General features: G+C 52.9%; 6 protein-coding genes across 6 annotated transcripts; 4 read left to right on the forward strand and 2 right to left on the reverse strand.

Annotated features, from left to right (window-relative positions):
* Positions 1–320: 320 nt before the first annotated feature.
* MNS1_2 (mannosyl-oligosaccharide alpha-1,2-mannosidase) lies at positions 321–2,517 on the forward strand (the record flags this gene model as incomplete). The annotated part of the gene is made up of 3 exons (XM_056221060.1): positions 321–876; positions 951–2,281; positions 2,338–2,517. 3 exons carry the CDS (start codon positions 321–323, stop codon positions 2,515–2,517), a joined length of 2,067 nt encoding a protein of 688 aa, XP_056065047.1.
* A 1,991-nt stretch (positions 2,518–4,508) lies between these two features.
* N0V89_012340 (uncharacterized protein) lies at positions 4,509–5,459 on the forward strand (the record flags this gene model as incomplete). Its single annotated transcript, XM_056221061.1, has 1 exon — positions 4,509–5,459. The coding sequence occupies one exon, from the start codon at positions 4,509–4,511 to the stop codon at positions 5,457–5,459; it is 951 nt and encodes a 316-aa protein (XP_056065048.1).
* A 339-nt stretch (positions 5,460–5,798) lies between these two features.
* N0V89_012341 (uncharacterized protein) lies at positions 5,799–7,060 on the forward strand (the record flags this gene model as incomplete). The annotated part of the gene is made up of 2 exons (XM_056221062.1): positions 5,799–6,848; positions 6,980–7,060. The coding sequence occupies 2 exons, from the start codon at positions 5,799–5,801 to the stop codon at positions 7,058–7,060; spliced, it is 1,131 nt and encodes a 376-aa protein (XP_056065049.1).
* An 888-nt stretch (positions 7,061–7,948) lies between these two features.
* Positions 7,949–11,505, reverse strand: PSH1 (E3 ubiquitin ligase; the record flags this gene model as incomplete). Its single annotated transcript, XM_056221063.1, has 3 exons — positions 7,949–10,816; positions 10,919–11,011; positions 11,062–11,505. 3 exons carry the CDS (start codon positions 11,503–11,505, stop codon positions 7,949–7,951), a joined length of 3,405 nt encoding a protein of 1,134 aa, XP_056065050.1.
* A 1,113-nt stretch (positions 11,506–12,618) lies between these two features.
* N0V89_012343 (uncharacterized protein) lies at positions 12,619–13,792 on the reverse strand (the record flags this gene model as incomplete). The annotated part of the gene is made up of 3 exons (XM_056221064.1): positions 12,619–13,026; positions 13,076–13,442; positions 13,497–13,792. The coding sequence occupies 3 exons, from the start codon at positions 13,790–13,792 to the stop codon at positions 12,619–12,621; spliced, it is 1,071 nt and encodes a 356-aa protein (XP_056065051.1).
* A 1,987-nt stretch (positions 13,793–15,779) lies between these two features.
* Positions 15,780–16,160, forward strand: COX23 (Mitochondrial copper homeostasis protein; the record flags this gene model as incomplete). Its single annotated transcript, XM_056221065.1, has 2 exons — positions 15,780–15,877; positions 15,977–16,160. The coding sequence occupies 2 exons, from the start codon at positions 15,780–15,782 to the stop codon at positions 16,158–16,160; spliced, it is 282 nt and encodes a 93-aa protein (XP_056065052.1).
* Positions 16,161–16,594: the final 434 nt, after the last annotated feature.

The raw sequence follows: 16,594 nt of genomic DNA on the forward strand, positions 1-16,594 counted from the left end.
AGTGCCTGCTTGTTGAAGTGCCTGCTTGTTGAAGTGAATGCTACGAACTCGAGCTATCAAGTTGCGATTCCTCTGAGGCTGGCACGCGCGGCATCACTCGCGTAAAGCTAATCCCTGTCACTCAGAAGCCAGGTACCCAATGGGAACTCTCCTTACGCCGCATTCTCAGAGTAAAGACAGCTGTCAATCCACATATCCGTCGATTACTTCACGCAGTAAGGGACAGTCTTTTATACACAGGTACCGCAGTACATAATTACGATTTGTTGGCCCGGCGCATCTCTTCAGCGGACGGCCCGAGCCGTTCAGCGCCATCTTGAATGTACTCGCGCGACCCCTTCAACCTCCGCAGAGCACCCCCCTCGGCCCTCACATACCTCCAATCCGCCGCGTCGCACGCGTCCATCGTTGCCCATAAAGCCACCGAGAAGGCTGCAGAGGCGGTGACTGAGACGGTACAAGCTGCGACCGAGAAGGCAAAGGACGCAAACATGTCCTTCAAGCTGCCTAACAATATACCCAATTTCGACAACGCGCAGCGCCGCTTCGAAGATCATGTCTGGAACAAATTCAGTGGGAATGAAAAGGAGCTGCCCATGTACAAGGATAAGCCGTCATATGGATCACGGAGAGGTGGTCGATGGTTTTCGGGAAAGACGAGGGTTGGCATAATTGGGCTCGTGGTGTTAGGGGCGCTATATTGGTTAGGATGGTCAAACAGAGGAGGAAGTGAGGAGGGCATCAAGGGTGGAAAGCCAAGCAGTTGGATGCCGGGGACACAGACGGGAAAAAAGAACGTAGATTGGAATACGCGCAGAGAGAGCGTGAAAGACGCATTCTTGTTAAGTTGGAAGGGCTATGAAGAGCACGGCTGGGGTATGTTATGCACGATTTGTAGCTGGTCATAGTGCAGCTGCGAGTGATCGAGATCTAAAGGCTGACGTTGGCAGGCTACGACGAATATCACCCCGTCGCGAGAACCGGACGATTCATGGCGCAGCCGAACGGCATGGGTTGGATCATTGTGGATGCATTGGATACACTGATGGTCATGAACCTCACGAAAGAGCTGAAGCATGCACGCGAATGGGTATCTACCACGTTGAACTACGAGAAAGACCAGGACGTCAATACTTTTGAGACTACGATACGCATGCTCGGTGGATTGCTGTCGGCCCACTACCTGCAAGAAGCGCTACCCGGGATAAAACCTGAGAACGCGAATGATGAGGATCTCTTTCTGGAGAAGGCTGTTGACCTTGCCGACAGGTTGATGGGCGCGTTTGAGTCGCCTTCTGGTGTTCCATGGGCGAGCGTGGTCTTGAAGGACGGAGAAGGCAAACCTTCGCATGCTGATGGTGGAGCTTCCTCGACTGCCGAGGCTACAACCCTGCAACTGGAACTGAAGTACCTTGCCTACTTGACAGGTGAGCCGCACTACTGGGAGAAGGCCGAGAAGGTGATGGAAGTCATCGACAACAACGGTGCCAAGAACGGTCTCGTTCCGATTTTCGTTTACGCGGACAAGGGCACCTTCCGAGGGGAGGAGATTCGCCTCGGCAGCCGTGGGGACTCATACTACGAGTATCTCATCAAGCAGTACCTGCAGACACAGAAGCAGGAGCCCGTCTACCTCGACATGTGGAACGAGTCGCTAGGCGGAGTGAAGAAACATCTTCTTGCCTACTCAAAAAACGCACACTTTACCGTCCTTGCCGAACGCCCGTCAGGCCTAAGTGGACATCTCCACCCTAAGATGGACCACCTTGTATGCTTCTACCCCGGTACCATCGCACTAGGAGTCACCGATGGTCTCACCGTCGCCGAGGCGCGCAAACAGCCCGGCTGGGGCAAATCCCAGGAAGACGATTTGATCCTCGCACGCGAACTGATGAAGACATGCATGGCAACCTACCGCGTCAACCCCACCGGTCTCGCAGGCGAGATCACGCACTTCGAGCTCGCGGACCCACCAAGAACATACCGCCAAGAAGTCCTTCAATCGAAGGGTAATCTAGAGACCGATGAGGATGCAGAGTGGAAGAAAGACCTCATCGTCAAGCCTGCGGATTCGCACAACCTCCAAAGACCTGAGACCGTGGAGTCGCTGTTCTACATGTGGCGTATCACTGGTGATGAGCTGTATCGCGAGTGGGGCTGGGAGATGTTCGAAAACTTTGTCAAGCATACTATTGTCGAGAACGGTGGAGGCTTTACGAGCGTCAACGATGTGAGGACTGTGCCGCCGCCTGGGAGGGATAATATGGAAAGCTTTTGGCTGGTAAGTTTTGACATCTCCACGAGTCGTGAGGCGGGGTTTCGCTAACTGAAGATCAGGCCGAAACGCTGAAGTATTTCTACCTCCTATTTAGCCCCAACGAGCTCCTGCCGCTCGATCAAATTGTGCTCAATACGGAGGCGCATCCGTTCCCGAGGTTCGACGCGAGTAAGAAGCGATTCAAGACCGGGTGGAAGAGAATACCGAGGGATGAGAAGGGGGAGTTGATTAGGTCGTAAGCAAGAGTGTACAATAGGAGGGGTTGACCCCTCATGTGTAAGATTCCCCGGCATTGTATAAAGGTTCGGATATATGAATGGCACTTTTAGCGGTTTCAGATCTGTTGAATCTATCTGCAAGATGTATGGCTTGCGAGTACGAGATAAAGCTGGAGGAGCGACGTGGAACCCCCGCTCCCAGCTAAGCTCTCTCAATGTTCGCCCTTCCCCTAGGCTGAGATGTTCAGGGCAGCATGGTCCATGCTCAAGCGAGCTTTCACTGTTCGAGAAGCAAACTTTCATTGGCTCGACCACCCTATCAAGTGGCTTTTTTCGTAGATTTTTCAACCTCTGCTTTTGGCCCGGCCACCGCTATTGCGTTCCATCACTGCTTTCACGCATCGGATTGATGTCCTATCTCACTTTGTCCAATTGATATCCTCTATACAGACTAATAAAGCTATATCCATTATAGCTTGAGATGTTCGCTAGCGAGGATCCTAAAACCCTAGGTCTTACTTGTAAGAATGTATATCAGTACATCGATTCAGACCACTCGTACAGAACCGTTTGTAGATCATTCAATCCAGATGGCAAACTATCTTGCGGATCAACAAGTTGGCACCAGGCAACCTTACGCCCTAAACTGCGCCGCAGTCTCAGCCCCCACTTAGCTGATCACCTGAATGATCCGGCTCGAAGAGCTCGCCGCAACTTGAACAGTGTAATAACGCCCATGGTTTTTCGAAACACCCACTCGCGCAGAAAGAGCCTGAAATTTTAAGAAATATAATAGTATAAATCGAACTTTGACACAGAGTCATGAGATCGTGGGGGAAGAACTTTTGCAAAGCACCTATAAGAAAGGATCCTGCCGAACCCCACATACCACCTTTCCCGCTTTTCCATCTCGTTAGGATCAGGTTATCCGTTTCCGTATAAGCAAAAAGCTGGGATTTGAGCCGTGAGCCAGTGTATTTGAAGTGGTCAAGGTGGAGATGACGGCATGAGCTCTCACTGGGCTCGATCCTCTTGTCAGGCGTTTGTGTCTCATACCATTCTTGGGATCTATGCTCAAGCAAATCTTCACAGGATCGACAGGCATGTCAAGTCTTTGTGTCGCGTGCAGCTTAAATAATTTCCTAGGCTACAGTCGCATTAGTGAAAGTAGTAAGGCCTTTATCTTGCTCGGCCAAGCAATAAACGTTGATGTAGAGTACGGGATGAGCCAGATTATGCCAAACATGTACCACAACTGCTGAGGCCATTCTAAATCCATATGAATACTCTGCGCAGCGTGCCTCCTCCACAGAACTGTGACTGACTTCTGTTGAGCCGTGATTCGAGACGGTGCAAAATACCATTCGGGTAGCCAAATCTCCAGCCCTTTGTTACCTTTCGATCTCTGCCAGTTGAGAAATCATGTGTTTTGTTTAGACAGACGTTAGGTCCTCAACGTATTGTTGGGAATCGATCTCATGTGGTCGGAGCCTGACCTCGCCCCTAATTCCGAAGCTATCCCCGCCACTTCAGCCTCGACATCAATCACGTGGTCGGAACTTCTTATCCACCGACTTTCATCGTACGACAGCAGGTTAGCGTATTGCTTATACGGGCATGGTACCTGCAGCTCCAGCCTTACGCCCTATTCAGGCGGTCGGAGTACGACGAGGGTTTAGCGTCTCTCTCAATGAGGATGCACTTCGTCCACCGGTAGGAAAAAATGTATCACCATGTCATAGACGTCTTCGAGAGCTCACCAAAGCTATTCACTATCTCCTTTCTCACTGAGGACTATTTCCGATACGTCCGCTCGCTGAAGTCCAGGTCGTGCGAGAAGGGTCCCAAGAAATCTATAAAGCATCCAGAGATGTACGCTGCAATATCTGTCAATACTACATCACATTCACGATCAGCTTCACAACTGTCTTAGTCCTCAATCGCATTTCAGACACTTTCCAGAAACTTCTCCATCTTTCCAATCTACCACAATACACCGGCTCCACAACACCATGTCGAAGCAAACTATCTTCATCACCGGCGGTTCTGGCTACATTGGCTCCGTCATCATCGAATATGCCATCGCCCAGGGCTACTCAGTCAACGCCCTTTCCCGCTCCGAGTCCAGTGACACCAAGCTCCGCGGCCTTGGAGCTAACCCTGTCCGTGGCGACATCAAGTCCATCGACGTTCTTACGCGTGAGGCTTCCAAAGCCGACATCATCATCAACATGGCCGACGCCATAGCCTCCAACTGGAACATTCCGCAAGACGAGCGCTGGGCTCTCAACTACGCCGCTAACGACGCCCTTGCCGCCGGCGTAAAAGGCACCAACAAGCCCCTCATCATCACCAGTGGAGCCTTGGCCGCTCAGCCTCACCCTGATGAGGAAGAGACGGACGAGAACTCGCCTGGATGGCCTAAAGACCACCCGTACGGCAAGGGCTTCGAGTCGAACGTGAAGACGTACACGGACCAAGGCATCCGCATCTGCTACGTCCGTCTTGCACCGTACGTGTACGGCAGGGAAGGGAGCGGGGTCCGTCTCTACATGGAAAAGTTCGCCCCTAACGGCGCAGGATTCTTCATAAAGCCGGGTACCGCCCTTACTACCACCGTGCATGTGGAAGACGCTGCTCGCCTGTACCTTCTCATCGCCGAAAAGGGAAAAGCTGGGGAGTCGTACAATGCCACTTCCGAGACGGACATCGAGCAGAAGGCCATCTCTGAGGCTATTTGCCAGACGCTAGGTGTGCCTTGCGAGCAGTTCGAGTTGGAGGAGGCGAAGGCCAAGATGGGGATGTTTTTGGCGATGTTCATGACAGCGAAGTGTCGCGCTTCGAACAAGAAGGCGAGGGAAGAGCTTGGGTGGAGTATTGAAGCTGAGAAGGGGATCTTGGAGGATATCAAGAGTGGCTCGTATGCTGAGCTTGCGAAGAAGATGAAGAAGGAGGCTGCGTAAGCAAACTAATAACAACAATGCTGCCAGAAATCGGAGCGTGTCTTGCAAGCTCATGGAATTGATAGCAGTCATTAATCCCTTTGAATCTTTATCCTTACACATTACATTTCCAGTCTATCACCCACTTGCTGCTGCAACGTTGACTTGCTTCACGCTGTGCAAAGGAGACACGTCTACATGAGTACTTTGGAGAGCACAATTGCATCCCCGCATTGCCGACGGGCATCATCTCTTGTTCATTCCAGCTTTGGGCATCTAGCTATAAAAGTGCTGCGCCCCTCTACGAATGTCCTTCGCCTGGCCTAAACGATGACCATTGATTGATAACAGTCTCACAACATGTCCTCTACCAATACAGAGAGCACCGAGAACAGTACCAGGTTCAACAGCAGGCAACAGTGGGCAACACGCAGCCGCTTGCATACTAGCTCCAGCGTTCCGACATACCAAACTTTCCTCGAGCGCCTGCAGAACCTAGATACTGGCACACTGGCTCCCGGATCAGCCTGTCCTATATGCCGCATTCCTTTCACAGAATTGCAAGCCCACTTCAATAATAAAGGATCGGAACACCAACAACTCCTCGCCCTGGAGACCTTACCGTTTCACAATGACACCGGTATCGCTCAATTTGACAGGCCTGTCCGGTTACCATGCACTGCACAGCACGTCGTAGGCAGAGTCTGCATAATGAGCTGGGCAAGCGAAGGCAGGGGCACGACCTGCCCACTGGATCGAGAGGAGCTCTTCACCATCGGCTCAGAAGAGACAAACAAGATCACAAATGACGAAGACCGCTTCAGAAGCGGCGTGCGCCATATCTCCCAGATGACCATCCGCCATCTGCTCCAGCGTTTCCGCAACGTCACTGAGAGCGACATGGTGACAGTGAACGCACGTTCCATGACAACGCGCCTCGCAACGCTGATATTTCGCACAGTCTTCCAGTCATACAGCATTAGTGAGGCTGTCACCGCGCGATGGAAGTGGCCGCGCATCCGGCGACCGCTGTATAACCAAGAAGCTCAAAACTTTCAACACATCGTCAAGCACTTCATCAAGACAGAGCCACTGACAGATTCGGGACAATATCCAGCGCACATCATTACCCTGCTCAATCCAGCACTACCACACGTCTTCGCGCTGCTGTACCGTCTGGCTCGGTTCTTCCAAGCCCAAACCATACCTCTCTGTGACTTAGCATACACCATGCGAGAGCATCTTAAGGGATTCTTCTCCGACTTCTCCTACACCATCACCGCTGAAAAGGCCCTGAAGGCTATCACCTTCAAAACGATAGATCTTTGGGTGACGCAGGAGCTTCTCATGACCGAGCTAAGGACTGCGACTAATCAGGCGAATGAGTGGGACGATACTATGGCGCGGGGTGTACGTCCTTATTTCACAATTGGTGGGGAGCGAGGTATGCTTGGGTATCTGCATGAGCCTCGTGCCCAAGATAGTGACAGAGATACGTGGCATGTCCCATTGACACTGGCCGTAGCTGCTGAAATGGTCAGGTTCGATATGGTGACTCAGCCCATGTCACGCTCTTCGAGACGCGCTGGGTTCGAAAACAGGGTATCACGGAGCAGACGTAGATCTCGACACTGGTCAATTTCGAGCTCCAACTCGCCGCTTTCTTTGAGGGTTGGAGACAGTGGATCTTCAAGCCCAGTGTGGGAGGCTTCCCTACCCGGGTCGCTCCATAATGACACTTCGAGACGGAGAAGATTCGGAGCCAGTAGATCCTCAAGGGATGAAGTAATTCGACCCTGGTTGCTCCGAAGTAACAATTCGAGAGTTTCGCGATTTGGAGGGAGTCCATCACCAAGCACAAGTGCACCAGTGCGACCCTGGTCACCTCTAAGTGACAACGAACAACTTCATCAGCCTCGAACTAGTAATATCATCGCTCGTACAAGGCGCAGGATGGGAAGCGGAGAAGGACCCACGAGGTAGAGAGGGAGTCTGATAGCAATAGCTCCTTTTAGAGACTATAAGACTCGACGTGTACGAAGCCTTTGCAACAAGAACGTTTTTCCAAATGTTGATAATGCACGTGTCGTATTTGTCTGATACTTCTTTGCTCCTGGCATAATGTGCGGGTTAGGGGCCTCGGTAATCAGCAGTGGCAAATCATCAAGTCTTCACTCGAAGTATGACGTTAAGACAGAAGTAACGAGTGCATTCAACATGTTCGAACTGGTATCTTCAACGCCCGCTAAAAAACGAGATGCTATTACCGTGGTATAATGCCGAACAGAGAGACGCCGATGCAATGCCAGACAACAGAACCATTTTCATACCATATCATACCAGCGAGCCGATAGTCATGACTCATGAACATTTGTTTCATGGCTTCCTGGCTCATGCCCGGCCCGTGTTCGGAAACCCCAATGCCTGTAAAGAATGTGGAAAGGAAAGTAAAAGAAAAGTCGGCCACGGTTGAGACCCAGCATCTATTAGGAGTCTCTAATTTTCATCGACTAGATGAGTGAGGCCGCCAACATCGGACTCAAACCTCGTGCATTCGCATCGAGGGGCATATCGAAAGCTGAATTGGAGCTACCGATAGAGGTCTGCCTTTGGCGAGCGTAATAACCGGAAGCTGCCGTCGGAAAGGCACCACCTGAAGTCGCGGGTAGGACGCCTGGTGGTGTTGCACCTATGTGGCGGTTGCTTCGCCTTCTAGTAAGTCCAGGCGAGGACGGCGCCATAGTCGTTGTGTGAGAGGAGTTTCCCGAGTTCGCAGACTCGTTTGAATTGCTCCTGGAATGATATGACGCTACAGTAGCACCGGCTGTTGCTTCAGATGGATTAGTCGGGCGTCTGAACCCTGGCACAAATGGGTTGTTGCGTGCTGGTGCCGGCCCAGGTGGTCTCAGTACCTGCATCCTGGTGTTGATGAGCTCGCGCGCAAGACGGTCTGTCTCTTCAGGCGTGTACCGTGTAGGGCGTGAAGCAGGTTGTGCGCCACCATTCGCACCACCGGTAGTGGGAGACTGAGGCGGCCGAGCGTGCTCACTTGCCCGCAGAGTTCGCGTGGAAGCCTGAGAATTGAGTTGACGGCGGGAAGCCTGAGGCCGTAAATTAATGCGCGATGCTTGGGCTCTAGGGCCTTGCGGTGAAGTTACAGGCTCTCGAATGTTAGCCCGGGAACTGACGGGTCTCAGTGTGGCAGTCGAAGATTGCTCCCTAAGCACCTGACGCGAATTGCGGTTTCTGATGCGGGGCTGCACGAACGCACCCCAGGGGTTGCCTGCCTGTGGAGGGAAGATGCGCCCCTGGATATTCAAACCAACATTGGAGTGAGGAAACTGAGCGTACACGGGCGAGAAGCCCGCCGAGTTGCGTCGTCCAGTAGCGGAAGGTGGACGCGACAATCTGCTGGGTGGTCGGTCTCCCGGATCGATGGACAGTCCAGCTTGCGCTTGCGATATTGTGCTGTTAGACTGCGGCGATGTAGGCGTCGAAGTGCCAGGTGTAAGTACCACAGAAGAGTTGTTGGTCGAAGTTCCTGAGGCGGGACGGCCTGCGTTTACAGCATAGTCGCCATTGATAACTTCAGAAAGACTCGGCGTGTGCGAGGTCCTTCTAGGTGGAGACGTTGGAGCACGAGGATTGAAGGCAGGGTTCGCAGTGCTGTTCATGAGTGGCGTGCGCATACGCGCCGGCGCAGGAGGCATGAATGGGGAGAATGCTTGTCCCGGACTTGGTCGATTCCGATTTGATGTGCGAGGACGGGCAACGGGGGTGATGGAGCGAGGTTCTAGATCCACCAAGAGACCTCCTTGGATCTCTTGAAGTGCGCGTTGGTGGTCGGCGAAAAGACGGCTGATGCGAGGATTGTAGGCCTGTTGATGTGTTCGCTGCAAACCATCTTGTGAATGATCTGAATTGTCGTCTGCATCCAAATCGACCGGGTTACCCTGGGATAATCCCCGGTTCGAGTAACGATTGTTGTAGTTCGCAAAGGCGGCGGCATTGCGTAGTTGCGCCCGAGACCGTCGATTACGAAGAGAGTTAATAGCCATTGTAATATCTCCGTCTTGGTCCATATCGGAGTCGTCATCGTCGGCCTCGCCATCCTCGTAGTGGGCGTTGGTGGTAGAGACGACGGAGGCCTGTCGCCGGAGTGGATTGCCGACACGGGAAGGAGGGCGGATCGTGTTATTGGGTCGAGGGCGATCTGCAGTAGGTGTTAGAGAACCGCCCATTCGGACTCTATCATTGGAAATCGCGGTCGCATCCCACCCAACAGTCGACCCAACAGTCGTTCTCCCTCCATCACTATCATCATCCTCGCCCATCTCGTCAGGCCCATGGTGCTGTAGCATCCACCCCTGTGACTGCAGCAATGCCTGCGTATCTTCATCTAGATCATCAGTAGAGACATCCGTTGACGTAGATGATGGAGGACCGGATGGTTCCCGTGAGCCATTGGCGCGATTGAGGATGCGTGTTTGGGCACGATTCCGCTGACCTCTGCGGATCGGGCCCTGATCCTCTTCGTCTTCGTCCTCTTCCTCCTCAATCACGCTGGAGATAGTGGAAGATGTCTCTGACTCCACGACTCGGCTGGCTCGCCTGTTGGGCCTGGATTGGGAGTTTGATGGTTGGGGCGTCTGACCGGGGGTTGAAGCACCGGCAGATGCGGATGACTGGTCTTCGTCGTCATCTATGAAGTCGTTCATAGAAGAGTCCTCTTCCATATCTTCCTCGTCTTCCTCCTCTACGGTGTCCATCTCCTCCGTCAATAGATCAGAGACGATGCTTTGCGAGTATGATCGTCTGCTACCAGCCTCGCTATGCGACATGTGCCTGCGCTGCTGCATGTATCCAGCAGGAATTCCGTGCTGTAGGAATCGTTGCATCATGAAATTGCCATCGTCCGGGTAGTAGTCTTCCCAATTGCCCGGAGGTGCACCGTAGGGATCAAAGTCCGGATCATTCATGTCCATTTCTGCGTCGAGATCCTCTCCAGACAGGTCTTGCTCAGACATTTCGTCCATGTCGCTGAAGCCAGTGAAGCTATCGGTCCAGGTCAACTCTCCGTTGTCATCGAAGAACAGCCCGCATTGGACGCATTCGCCGTCCTCGAGTTCCCATGAGCAGACAGGGCAACGTTCGACACCATCTTCCTGATCGCGGATTACTTGCAGGGAAGGGCCTCGTGCGTGCGTGGGCTGCTTGAAACATCCCTTGAAAAGACCACCTACGCGAAGATCGGTGTTGTCCTTATCCTGTTGGACAGCATCGGCCTCCTCTTTTTGCCATTTCGTATGAAGGTCTTTCGTCTCTCCGGAAGGAAGTAACTCGGCTCGGCTTATAAAGACCGTTATCATGTCACGAATCTGGGAATGTTAGAAGACGTCCCGAAATTACATGGTACCACAGCACAGAAGCTGTCGTATAGCCGGCCTGTTCATGAACTTGGGTGATTGCACTGCACTTACCACGTAAGCCGGGGCTGGCGTATGCGTCACCACGGTTCGGCAGTCCGGACATGTTTTGCGCTGCTTGTTGTTGACGAACCACGTGCAGAGGCACTGCTCAGCGTCAGCATCCAGAGCATCGAGCGCGAAACTGTCGCACTTACGCTATAGCAGTACGTGTGCCCGCAGGCTATCGTGTATGGCTGATAGAGCAGCCGGTCGCAAATCTTGCATGTGAGGTGGGAGCGGAGGCTGTCGAACTCTGAACGCAGCACTTGGAGTTGCTGGGTTGGGTTAGCCGACATATTCTTTATTCCCATTGTCCCCGATAACCTCACCTCATCCGCTTTGCTTGGCCGCGACGGTTCCTCCGCTATCTTCGCTGCCATCTTCTGCTTGAGGCTGTCCTTGCTGGCGGCCCGGCCGGGGCGTCCGTCTGCAGGCTGAGCGGGCGAGCGGCTTGGGGTGGTGCCGCGGGCCTTTGAACTGGCGGAGCCTGCCAGAGTCTGCGAGCTGGCGCTGGCGGCATGTTGGGAAGCGATGGAAGACGACGAATTCTTAGGGCGAGCCGCAGCCAGCGGCGGGGAAGGCGGTCTCGTGTGGTTCATGACGCCCAGTGGCGAAGGAAGGAAACAACAAGCGAAGTGTAAGAACAGAGAAAACCAGAGCTGGCGGGCCGCGTATCTGCTTCTACATCCAGGTAGAGAGCTCGCCGTGCCGCACTCAGCGCTGGTGGAAGATGAGCAAGTAGGCGTCGCCAAAGTGGAGCAGGCTGGACGTCGCCAAACCCTAGCACACCCGAGCTCTAGCGGCGCTGTCAGTTAGACGCCCGGCCCGCCGCCTCGTCACGTCCAATTCTCCACTCCTCTGCCCTTTTTGTCGCCCTTGCAGCGCCTATCTGATGCTGCTCCCGCTCCTTGCCATTGGCGATCTTGTTTCCTAGCTAGATGATCCTTAGTATCCGTGAGCACAGCGACTCCCTCTCGGGTTGTTCCGCCCCGTATCCATTGAAACGCCATACCACATGCGAGAAGCCTCGGCGCACAAGGCCCCGTTGTCAATTCATCTTTCAGGCTGGACATTGAATTGACGACTACTGGCATCAAATATCAGACTGGATTTCGAATCTCGACTGCATCGAGAGCATTGGGCTTGCTTTCTGGTTTTCAGGCTTCGGTCCCAGCGACTGCCCTCCGAAGCACTTGCCAATCATGCTGAGCGCCTTCCCTATCCGGACGGTTCAAAGACCCAGCGAGGGTTCTGCTCCCTTGCAACTCCACCGATTATACACAGATCTCATTGCAGCTTTGAACCAAACATCAATTTAGCTACAACGAATGCATTCTTATATACACGGATGCATGTCCAGTCTTTCTACACCAGTCCGCGGCGGCCGTCATAATGTCTGCACAGGCCGTGCTGTCATACCAGCCGTTCCCAACATCAGAGATATCCACCTCAATGTAATACATTCTTGTGCCGGAGAAACCAATTGCAAATCCAAGGTATATCCAAAACTCCAACAATGGAGGCGCCCACTTCTCCCGAGTTGGACCTATCCAGCGAGGAACCGGGTTGGGAAATCCTAAAAGTACGGTCGACATTATAGTGTAGCGAGCGCTTATCCGTGACGAGCCCAAATACATACTGATAGACGAAGTTGGCAAGGCCCAAAACAGTCGATACCGTTATTGTCAGTCTGGCGGCTCTGAATAATCTCTCTAAAGGTCAATTGCAGCATCCGGCCAATCGACCCTCTCGATGTAACCCTGCTGAACTTCACTTTGTTCGACGAGCTCGTGGGATGACTGGTTCGAGAAAGCAATTACGCGTTTGAGGAATTGCTTGTGTGCGGTGGTAGCAAAACCTTCACCAGTCCTGCGAGCAGCCGCAACCCGCTCACGCTCATGCTGAATCTGCTCTTGCAAGAGCTTCAGACGATACTCTGCGAAGTCGTAGTACAGCTCGTTGAGGTCAGAAACTCCGCGCACAGTTCGCAGTTCCGTGTCGTCTTTAAAAAGAGCGGACTTAGGGCGAAAGCTCGTGACGGAAGTGATACGCTCTTGCGCTCCGAGAGCGCGCATGGCTTGGTGAGTGATGTACCGTCCTTGCATCAAGACCGCACAACCCTAATAGAAAGTAAGTAATGTTACCTGGCAATGATAAGAGCCAAGTCACCTGTGATGGGCCTCTCATCTTGAGTATCTTTCCGTCGGCTGTGCGTATAGCGGTCTCTCCACCAACCATATCGCCGACATCGCTCATCATCAAGACACACACGAAAGGATAGCTGTCAGTGTGCCAACCAACGATGGGTGTTTCGACTACCTCGCGACAGCCTCCGATTCCCTCATCTTCTTGATAGCGACGATTTTGTTCCTGATACTGCGCCAACTCTTGCTGAGCGTCTTCCTTGGACTTGGCTGAGAGGTTGATGTGCGCAATCTCGTAAGGCATTGCAGGCACAAGCTCGACTTCAGCAATCTTGGACATGAGCGCGATGGTGGCAGGGTGGTTCCAAGCGTCCCAAGTGAACGGGGCACAACTACAACGTGTCAGTAAAAGTTAACTTTAACACGAGTACAATTTCCTTGCTTACTCTTTTGCATAACCTCGAAGCTGAGATTTAGCGATGTTGCTGCTAAATTTGTACTTCTCTGGGACTCGGAAGACCTCGCCGCGCATGAACTTGACTGCTTCTGCGGTGAAAAGCTGAAATGGATCAGACACAGCGACGGGCGACACGCCAACGTCCTCCTCAAATCCTAGTTCCTGCATCGTCATCTTCTTCGCCGGAAGCGCTCCCACCAAGTGCTGATCTGGATTGAACTTGGGCATAGCCCTAAGCCTGGCAATTGCAGGCGCCACGGTGGTCTGGACAGCTACAGTAGCCATTGCGTCGGCTTGTTGATCTGACATTGGCGCTGTCAGGTTCTGGTCTTGATTCATGCCAGTGAAAGTGATGTGTTGAAGTGGAAACGACGGGTGCAGATCGTTGAAAGGTGAGCAGGTGTGTTGACCAACACATTTATAGTGACTGACTGAGGCCAGTGCAGTTGAAGCCGCCATTGCGGTGAAATGCTCGCCACCTGACGCAGACCTTGACGCATATGCCCGCTTATCTCAGGCCCAAAAGCTAGCCGTGCAGTGAAACAGCGAAACAATCAACAAACGAACAGGCAGGAGCAGAAACGTGCCGAAGATGAGCCAGCGATAATATGGGGAAAGTACTAACTTCGCGATGTAACGGTGATGAGCGGGCCGGCTCAGTGGAATACCCGCCGCGCACGTTGTACAGTTCAGGGGCAGTAGTAAGCTTCGACAGCCGACCGATTCACAAGAAGGACAACCGAGCTCGTTTTGCAGTGTACGACGCGAAAACGTGGTCACACCCTGTTGATCGTCAAGCTTCTTTATAGGCACAACGGGCAGTCCAATACTGATCGAGTCTGCAGTCTGGCACCCTGTGTACAGGCACCATCAACGCGGGTCAAGTCGCATCTCACACCGTCGTCACGGAACTATGCTACTGCATGAAGGGCCGAAATTTGACCTCACCTGGCCATTGGCGCGATGGGTCGAACGAGCTGAACACTGCGAGGCATCGGGATGATCTCGCCCACTACCCCTTGTCAACTTTGCCCGCCAATTCAAATGCGAGCATACAAGAACACGAGACGACAGCAAGAGTGTCATAAGTCAACTTCACTGCAATTGGATTAATCGGATGGGCAAGTATGCCGGCTTGTTTACCTGGTCACTGGGAAGCGGAGCTTTCAAGGCCACTTTGTTCCCCACATAACAAGTCGTCTGAGAACGGAAGTGCATGTGGACAATGACCCGCCAACGGTGCCCTACAACCATGGTAACCATATGCTTTATCCATATCCGCAACAAAGGCTTTCAGCCCTATGTGGGCTAGACCTTCTTCCAGGGTTGCGGAAAGCTTACCATCGCGTGACACAGGCTGCCATCGATCACAACCGCGAGGCTACACTTTCGCAACTCGAGGCATGGTCGTACGTCAATGTGCGTGTGAGCCACGATTGTGGGCCCGTGTGATTGAGCCGCAATGGTACGCCTCAGGCTAAGGTCGGTCGAAGCAGCACGTGGAGTGACCTTTGCATCACATTGCTTCCCCATGAATTTTCAACGATGTTCCAAACTTACTCAAAACTAGAATCAAAAGTAGTATCGCAAGATCCGACAACCATATACCAGAGGTCCTTCGCCACCGAGCCGCCTCGATGCGAATGCGAAATCAGAATGTCGATGAGCAAGCGTCCGGTACGGATAGAACTCGTTTCGAGGCATCTTACCGATTGTACCCGGACTGATCTTATTTATTTCCAGGGCAGACGGTGAGCAATAGGTCATGGGTAACAGGCTTCCGTAAAAGGCAAACATCGATTTGATTAGTGTGCTCCCGCCCAATAGATGAGCCCATGCAGCGAGCCTTACTTCTACAGACATAGGAAGTGCTGCCTTCGCGGACCACGTATCAGATGTAATCGGCAGACAATGCAATGCCACTTTTGCTTGCATGCGCTCAAATCCGACACAAACCACATACCTGGAAGCCGTGCAGGCCATGGCGAGAAGTAGATAATTCCACAATTAGCTAGTAGCTCAGTTTCAGCACATCCTCTGACAGTCAAAGTTCAATGCACCTGTTTGTCTAGTTTCGTCTTGTCTCTTCCAACCTGAGTCCAATGCTCCCCCCGTACGGCTAAGACATCCTCGCGTACACCTGCCCAAGCGCACGCGGCGCACCTCGGCCCGCCTCTTCTTTCCTTTTCCGCACATCCCTGCATCTTCCATCTTTACCATCACCATACATCTGCAGCACGTCGCAACTACAAGCTCAAATCCCTCGCCCACAATGTCAGGCAAACAGCCAACCTCTGCGTCCTCGCAGCCCGGCGACACGCCCTCCACCGACACCCAATGGACCGGCCCGACCGCCACGCGCTTCGAAACGTACTTCTCCCCATCACTCTCCCAAGCATGCTTCTTCCACACCTCCATACCTTCACAGCTCAGACTTGCCAGGCTATATGAATACTAACCTGAGTACAGTAAGGCCTACAGCGAGTACTTCGACCCGTGCCAGGAGGCCGCGAACAAGAGCATCCGGTGTCTGAACCGCAACGGCGGGGACAGGGAGATGTGCAGTGATTTCTTCCAAGCGTATCGGGATTGTAAGGAGCAGTGGACGGCGGCGAGGAAGGAGGCGAGGAGGAAGAGTAGTTGGTTTGGGTAGGGGGTGTAGGGGAGGAAGGGAACAAGAAGGGAAGGGAAAGGATGGATGAACGGGCAAATCTCGACTCTGCATATGCGATGGCGTTTGGGTTGGGTTGGTTATACCATGGGGCGGTTTGGGTGTATGAATAGCATTGGGTGACAAGTGTCAACGAGGCATGAAGCCAGTGGATATCGTCATGCGACCTTGGAATGAAGTGTTGCGAGTTGTGCTTCTAAGCATTGGCATGCGCTAATGCACATAGGTTGCCTCTGGATATCAAAGAGATGTCCAGTGTGCCACTTGTGTCATTGGATTAGATGCGACTCTGTGACTGGGTTTATCGATGCTGTATATGCATTGCTATTCAGACAACAGGTTCGAATGCAGTAGTGTACATCTATATGCTTTGCTTCCCACACCTTCTTTCCCCCGCGTTTTGTACATGTAGTCCT

The sequence above is a fragment of the Didymosphaeria variabile genome (assembly GCF_027946475.1).
Source record: "Didymosphaeria variabile strain IMI 356815 chromosome Unknown scaffold_10, whole genome shotgun sequence".
NCBI lineage: Eukaryota > Fungi > Ascomycota > Dothideomycetes > Pleosporales > Didymosphaeriaceae > Didymosphaeria > Didymosphaeria variabile.